Genomic DNA, 7,753 nt, shown 5'->3' on the forward strand with positions numbered 1-7,753 from the left:
GAACCTTCAAGCAGCTTTTATTGGCACGGCCTCGGAAAAGGAGTGGCAGTCTTTCTGAGCAAAAACCTGTAGCCCAGCAAGTCTTTGGTGTCATGTTTAAAACACCACCAAGCCGGAAAGTTTAAGTTCCTGAAACAGATGCTCCAAGTCACTAAGAGGCTCCAAAATCAAGAGATCAAGCCCTGCTGGCTCTGTAAGATCCAAAAGGCAAAGAACAGTCCTGGAGATGCATCCCAATTATGGGATGACCAAAATGGCAGGAAACAGTATCAGGTTTTCTAAGGCTGACTCTTGTTCGCTCCCCCATTACAAGGAAGATGCATTTCAGTTGTGGCACAGAAATCTCCTCTCTGTTCTGTGTTTGCCTAAGCAGCTTCTGCTTAGGACGAGTGGTGGTTATAGGACGTGATCGTCAGGATGGTAGAGTTCACTCATCAGGCGGTAGATGTAGGAAGGTGCATTCCCACCAATGTTGGAGATAAACAAAGTAATGAGCTCTGGAGGGACGTAGTCAAACACGGGGCAATGGACACTGACCTTCTCCAAGATGTCCCCTGAAAGGCAATCACATGAGCTGAAGACAAAACCGAGGCTCCTGTTCTAATAAGTATCTCATGGATTCTAGGCTCAATAACACAGGGATACTTGCCACCCCAAGGAAGGGAAGCTGTAGCAAAATACAAACCAGAAGAAAAGATGTCTGATCACGATCTGCCCTGTGTTTACGACTCTCCAATACCTTCCCATAGAAAGGCAAAAAAAGTTTCAAATTCGGGATTGCAGCTGTCAAGATTTGGGCCCTCCCCACTGCACTACACTCTAGTCTGTATCGCTCTCCCTCTTGCTCAGTACTCTCCAGCCACATGGCCATCTTTTTCGACCTGGCTAAGCATGTACCTAACTCAGGTCTTTTGCACCAACATCTGGAAAACTCTTTCCTTTGCTTTCATGTGGCAGGCTCTATTCCTTCAGGAATCAGCTGAAATGCCATCTCATTAAGTCCCTTTCCCAGTCTAAGGTAGTCCCCTAGTCACTTTCCATCATATCATCCATATTTTCTTCCTAAAACACTCCATGCCCTGACATATTCTTGTCTGTCTTTTGCAACATGATATAAACTCTGGGGGAGCAGGGCCCATCTGTGTTAATCACTGTTATATCCCTAGCGCCTGAAATAGTGCTGGATACACAGTGGGTGCTCAAGAGTCATAAATCTTTCTTGAAACAATGAATGTTTGAATAAATGGTGAAGTTATTAAATTTCCAAGAAGAATAAGCACTCCAAGTACTATGTTTTGCTCCCAGAGGATGTTAAAGACCATGCAAACTGTTGATGAGGCAGCAAGCTCACTGAGCTAAGTTGCTGCCTTCAGAAGAAGACAGAGAAAAGGTCCCCAACACACAAAAGTGTCCAGGCTACAGGCAAGTTTTATAAGTAACATTTCAGAGCCTGCTTCTTTGGCAGTCACATCACCAAAATGACTCCCTGCAGCAACCAAAATCAAGTACACTTTCTGATTGGGCTGTTGCCTGTATCTCAGACAACTTGTAAAGCCAATCCCAGTCAATGCTGGGTGATCCAACCCTCCATGGCCCCCATAACTCAGCTAAAATATATTAGTTTCAGAAGAAAATGAACATGGATTAGGTCAGGTCCGCAAACACTCTAAGATGCTAAAAAGAACAGTCCCCACAAAAAGTATGACTAATAAAACACAGCCCAACAACGTTCAATCCCACTGACCACCAAAAGACCAAAACAAACATACACAAAAATCCAAAACACACCAAGTGCGTGTGCCATACACATTCAAGCAACTTCTCTACCTTCTGTGAAAGGCAGGACTTCTTCAGGAGCCACAAACTTGTGAAATGAATCTTCTTCATTGGGAAACTGGAAAAGGAAAAATTAGGAAGAAAAAAAGAGAGATCTGACACTTTGACTTTCAGGTATACACCCAAGAGAAATAAAAAGACATCCAGACACTTGATTACAAAGGCTTATTGCAACATTATTTACAAAAGCCAGAAGGTAGAAATAACCCAGATGCTCATCAACAGATGAATGGATGATTAAATTGTGGTATATCCATACAACAGAACATTATTCAGTCACAAAAAAGGAATAAAGTATGTGCTATAACTCAGATGAACTCCCCAAATATTTAGAAATCAGAAACAAAAGGGTCCATAATGTATGACTCCTTTTATGTGAAATATCAAAATTAGGCAAATCCATAGAGACTCAAAGCAGACTAGCAATCACTAGGAGATGGGAAGAAGAAAGAAGGGAGTGATTACTTAATGGGTACAGAGTGTTCTTCTGGGATGATGAAAAAATTCTGAAACTAAAGAGTGGTAGTTGCACAATGCTGTGAATGTACTAAATGCCACTGAACTGTACATTTTAAAATGGTTAATTGTGTGTTATGTGAATTTCACTTCAATTTTTTTATGAGTAGACACCTATAGAGTCTCACCTATAGAGAGACACCTATATAGATAGGCTGTTATTTTCAAAGCAAGTAGTTTCTATCACTGGTAAAATGACTCTTTACTTAGTAACTGCTTGTGTTCAGGCTACAGAATACAGTCCCTGGAACTATGACAAATAAAAACCAATTCTGTGTTTCTAGTTTCAACTTGCTTGGCATTTTCAGAAATGGTCAGGGTGACAGGGGAGTGGTGGCAATGTAGACAAAGGGCCTTCCCCAACTACATATTATCCTGACCTTATAATTTTGACCTCCTGAAGCTGAAAGGTTGTAACTATCAATGGCTCTTCCTGGATCAAGACTACTGTGGCCTTTTCCAGTCTCCACTGGGTCTAATCCACTGAGTAAATGTAGATAAAGAGAAGTCCCAGAGTGAGAAGGCTGAAGGTTAGAGTTCAAACCTATACTTTGACTTCCTTCTGTTGGCTAGAGACAGACAGACATACCTGTGGGGAAAGCTTGAACATAGGAGCACAGACGATGAGTGGGGTGGAGTGGTGTTTTGCTGCCAGTGCTAGAGTATGAGTTCCTGCCACAGCTCGCAGGGCACCGTTGGCCAGGATGGTCTTTGTGCCAATGATCACCTTTGGGACAGGAAGAAAGAAGCGAGCCATCCTGAGAACAGAGCCTTCAACAAGCCATTGGGCATGAGCACCTGAATGCTTAGCCCCTAGTCTTGGCCTTCTGCAAGGGGTGGGCGTGGGGATCACACACCAGTAGAGGGAAAGGGATTCTAGGTTCAGATCACAAGTTCTAGCAGAAAAGTGGATTCCCAAGGGAAAAATGAACACAGAAAACTGCAGTGTTTATTGCTCTTAGCCCTGTCTTCCCTGGAAATCTATCTGCTACACCTCCTGAGAAGTGGGAAGCCTTTCTTCTACCATCCACCACTACCAAGCTCTCTGAGCAGAAGTGGGCAGCTCTCTTATCAGATCCCTAACATGCTGACAAGATTAGCTTAGTCCCATTTCATTTCTTTCAATCCTTTAACCAAAATGAGGTGCCTCCAAGGGAGGACAGAGAAGAAAATGACAACCCACTCCAGTACTCTTGCCCTGAGAATCCCATGGACAGAGGAGCCCGGTAGGCTGCAGTTTATGGGGTCGCTAGGAGTCAGACAGGACTGAGCGACTTCACTTTCACTTTTCACTTTCATGCACTGGAGAAGGAAATGACAACCCATTCCAGTGTTCTTGCTTGGAGAATCCCAGGGACAAGGGAGCCTGGTGGGCTGCTGTCTATGGGGTCGCACAGAGTCGGACACAACTGAAGCAACTTAGCAGCAGCAGCAGCCAAGGGAGGAATAAAGAGGGGGGATCAACATTAGAATAAGAGATTTAAAAGGTCCACGTATGTGTTTTCAAAAGGTAACTCTTTTGAAACTCTTCTCTCTTCTTATAGATCTTGGGGCCAGGGAGGGGGGCAGATATTAATATTTTAAAGTATAATCTTCATAAATTTGACATAATATAACCCAAATACACCCACCTTGTTGACTCTTGACATAACAGCAAAAATGGCAGCATCGGTCATGACAGTTGTCTCAATACCTGCTTTGGACAAATTGACTGCCATCTCATGACCCTGCATTTGGAGACAAAGGTTGACGCTGAGAGGAAGAGCGGGAGAGAGAGAAAGAGCTTTCAAACATAACTGGATCTGGGGGACTGTGTGACACTGGCCATATCCAACATGCAACTTCCAACAGGTAACTAACTCATCTGGTAGGTGTTCTCTGGGAAGCGGCAGGAAGCCCAGGGGAAGCTAATTAATGTTTATTACTCCCCAGCAGTGCTGGGACAGGCACAGAACTGGAAATACAACTTGCTTGTGTAACTGGGCAGAGCGCACAGGACAGCTCCTGGCTCATTATTTTACAACATCCTTGCATACTTACATATTTCCTTTCTGGAGACCTATTATTTACCTGAAGACTGAGTGAGATCAGACCAAGCATCAGTCATCCCCAAGGTCATTTACCCTATGCTGACAGATAGCATATTCAAAAGCAGAGACATTACTTTGCCAACAAAGGTCCGTCTAGTCAAGGCTATGGTTTTTCCTGTGGCCATGTATGGATGTGAGAGTTGGACTGTGAAGAAGGCTGAGCCCTGAAGAATTGATGCTTTTGAACTGTGGTGTTGGAGAAGACTCTTGAGAGTCCCTTGGACTGCAAGGAGATCCAACCAGTCCATTCTGAAGGAGATCAGCCCTGGGATTTCTTTGGAAGGAATGATGCTAAAGCTGAAACTCCAGTACTTTGGCCACTTCATGCGAAGAGTTGATTCACTGGAAAAGACTCTGATGCTGGGAGGGATTGGGGGCAGGAGGAGAAGGGGACGACAGAGGATGAGATGGCTGGATGGCATCACTGACTTGATGGATGTGAGTCTGAGTGAACTCCGGGAGTTGGTGATGGACAGGGAGGCCTGGCGTGCTTCGATTCATGGGGTCGCAAAGAGTAGGATACGACTGAGCAACTAAACTGAACTGATTTCTGAAAGAACTAATATTTATCTTTTCTTGGGCCAAGTAGTTCACTCAACTTCCTTAAATGAATATTTTAAGAAAGTTCACAGGATCAACAATGTAAAATTCTCTTAAATGTTTTACTCTATATCCTCAATGTTTAAATTGCATCGATTCAAAGATGGCATTATTCTCTCATTTTAAATTTTTCTTAGCAGCCCCAGCAGTCCCCATACCTGACAGAAAGGTGCACACTCTGCCACAATGACATGGAACTTCCTCTTTCGGGCAGCCTCTCTGAGGAACGCCTCCACCGTGCGGGAGAAGCCGATGGTCATGATGACCTCGTTGGAGTGGATATGCTCCAGGGCCTGGGCTGCGATGTTCTCCGTTGTCCCTTCTGCGAGAAGCCAGTTTTGCATGGAAAATATGACACAGTCACGCTACAACACAGACTTGAGAGAGAACAGAAAGGGACATGTGCCCTTTTGTACACTGCCCACCTAGCAGAGCCTGGTAACACATGGTCAATGGACTAAACGTGAAATGTCCTGTTTCCTTAAAAGCCTCCCTCCATGGTTTTCTAGCTCCCAAGCTCTCAGCCTACCCTCTTGCCCTACTCATCAACTTACTCCCCTCACCCCTACCTTGCCCCAGAACTAGTTCTTTACGACTGACTTTGAAGACAATGAATTTAGGCAAGAGATGTCCCAGGAAATCTGAAAGTGCTGAGAGTAGGGTAAACAGAGTTTCCCTCTAAAAGAATTCCTCCTCCAAAAGGTGGCCACAACGCCTCCACCTGACAGGGAGGACACATAAGAAAAACAGGGGAGGAATTTGGAAGAAGCAGCTCAGTGCACAGACAGACCCAGTTTCTTCCTTTCCTGGGAACACTGACCACAATAAATATCTGGTCTCCTAGGTCACAAAAATAGGGGGGATAGAAGTGGCTTGTGTGTATGCATATGGGTATGTATGTGTGTGTGTCTGTAAAATTTCAAGTTTAGTGAAAAAGGGTTTATCAACTGTGGTTTTCAGAGGTTCATCTTAAAAATAAAAGCTCTTCCCAAACAGTCTCTGCCCAGTGGATTTGCAGTAGATAAGGGGTCAGTCTGTAAGGAAATGTAGAAAGGGTTATCTTAGTCTTGCCACCTATTCCAATCGTTCTTAATCCGGATGAGGGCAAACCTATGAGAACCAGAAGACTGGTTATCTTCCATCTCTGCTTATGAACAACTTCCAGGGTCTTCTGTTCCCTCATCTGCCTGCAACTTGTCCCGTCCACCTAAGGATCAGGACTCACCCAGTTCCACCAGCAGCTCGTTAATTGCCTCAATGATGTTGGACTGGAGTTGAGCATAATGGGAACGGAAATCCTCGCTCAGGCCCCCGGATGTCAAGAGTTTGTGCAGAGACTCCTGCTGATCGCTCTCGTCGCTGCGTCCATGGAGTCTACGAAGGCAACAAGACCCAAAGGAGTTGGGGGAAGAGATGTGGTCGTTTAAGTAACGACAGCTACTCAGCTCCAACAAAGGCTCCAAGCAGGGAGAGAGAGGGGCCCGTGCAAAAAGCTTCACTGGGCCCAAGCCCCGCTCCAGGACGTGGGCCTGACCTGCCATACTCCTCCCGGATGATCCTGAGCACTCTCCGCACCATGTTGCCCACTGTGGTCTCTGAGGGTTGCGCGGCCGTCATCCTCCGGCCTTCTCTCCGGATCAGTTCCATCAGCTCCCCTACCGCCCAAAGAGAAAAGGTGAGCGCGAGAAGGCCGCGGCGTGGCTCCTGGGCGACTTTCCGCCCGGGAATCGGGATCAGAAAGGGGCGAGACCTGCCTCACCTGCATTGCTCCAGCGGTGGTCCGTGATGATGCGGCGAAGCAGTCCCAGAGTCTCCCGGGCCATGTCCTCGGAGCTGCGCCTCCCGCCGCCCCGCTTCAGCGCCTCCACGAAACTCTCGATCCTCTCGGACAGCTCCGAGCCCTTGGCGGCTGCCCCTGGCATCGCGAAAAAAGCCGCCTTGCCGGCGGTATCCACACCGGGCAGACGTCGAGCTTGGACTTCCGGGGCAGGAGAGGTCGGCTTCCGCTCTGCTAGAAAAAACTCTCGCTTGGGAGAAGACTGGGCCACGCCCCTCGCTGCTAACTCCCGCCGCCCCCTCCCCCCCGCCCCCCCCCCCGCCACCTGACTGAGCCAATCAGACTCTTGGAACTCGATGTGTTGCGTTTACCGCCGAGCGTCCGCGCGCCTCAGAGGTTGGAAGGCTGGAAGTGTCCTTTCTTGGCTTCTGGATCGCTGAAGACCTGACGGTTGACGCCACAAGAGGATGGCTAGTCCCGTTGCTGTGGAAACAGCCAGTCCGAAAGGCCCCCACTACTTCCCGAGGCTACGCTGGAGAAGTTGCAGCCCTCCTTCCCGGTCCCTCAGCTCCGGTGACGATCAGAGTGCCGCTCCAGGGTCCACTACCCCTAGGGCAGACGCCCCATTATAATGCTGTTACATTGCATGATACTGGTTCGTTTGCGCCTCTATCTCTGTAGCAGACCGAGCTCCCTGATGGCAAGGACCTTTTTTTTTTTTTTTTTTTTTTAGAATAAGGGGACCTATCTCATAGAGATGCATTCAGTTCAGTCGCTCAGTCGTGTACGACTCTTCGCGACCCCATGAATCGCAGCACGCCAGGCCTCCCTGTCCATCACCAACTCCCGGAGTTCACTCAGACTCACGTCCATCGAGTCAGTGATACCATCCAGCCATCTCATCCTCTGTTGTCCCCTTCTCCTGCCCCCAATC

General features: G+C 47.2%; 1 protein-coding gene across 3 annotated transcripts; it reads right to left on the bottom strand.

Annotated features, from left to right (window-relative positions):
- Positions 1-7,043, bottom strand: EIF2B2 (eukaryotic translation initiation factor 2B subunit beta). Of its 3 annotated transcripts, none has more exons than XM_070377507.1 (8): positions 6,802-7,043; positions 6,577-6,697; positions 6,268-6,416; positions 5,201-5,364; positions 3,984-4,079; positions 2,942-3,079; positions 1,828-1,894; positions 1-667 (listed from the first exon to the last, which is right to left on the bottom strand). In XM_070377507.1, the coding sequence occupies exons 1-8, from the start codon at positions 6,962-6,964 to the stop codon at positions 435-437; spliced, it is 1,131 nt and encodes a 376-aa protein (XP_070233608.1). In that variant the 5' UTR covers positions 6,965-7,043; the 3' UTR covers positions 1-434. The 3 variants fall into 3 exon arrangements, with proteins under 3 accessions (XP_070233608.1, XP_005901046.2, XP_070233609.1); XM_005900984.2 differs by having other exon boundaries at positions 1-554; positions 6,802-7,039; XM_070377508.1 differs by having other exon boundaries at positions 416-554; positions 1,770-1,894; positions 6,802-7,042.
- Positions 7,044-7,753: the final 710 nt, after the last annotated feature.

The sequence above is a fragment of the Bos mutus genome, chromosome 10, assembly GCF_027580195.1.
Source record: "Bos mutus isolate GX-2022 chromosome 10, NWIPB_WYAK_1.1, whole genome shotgun sequence".
NCBI classification, from domain to species: Eukaryota; Metazoa; Chordata; class Mammalia; order Artiodactyla; family Bovidae; genus Bos; species Bos mutus.

Bases quoted from the DNA above. Each gene is read 5' to 3' on its own strand.
- EIF2B2 (XM_070377507.1), bottom strand. From the start codon at position 6,964: ATGCCAGGGGCAGCCGCCAAGGGCTCGGAGCTGTCCGAGAGGATCGAG. The intron at 6,698-6,801 runs GTGAGGCAGGTC...TTTGGGCGGTAG, and splicing joins CCACCGCTGGAGCAATGCAG to GGGAGCTGATGGAACTGATC. The intron at 5,365-6,267 runs GTGAGTCCTGAT...GGCTTCTCGCAG, and splicing joins CGAGCTGCTGGTGGAACTGG to AAGGGACAACGGAGAACATC.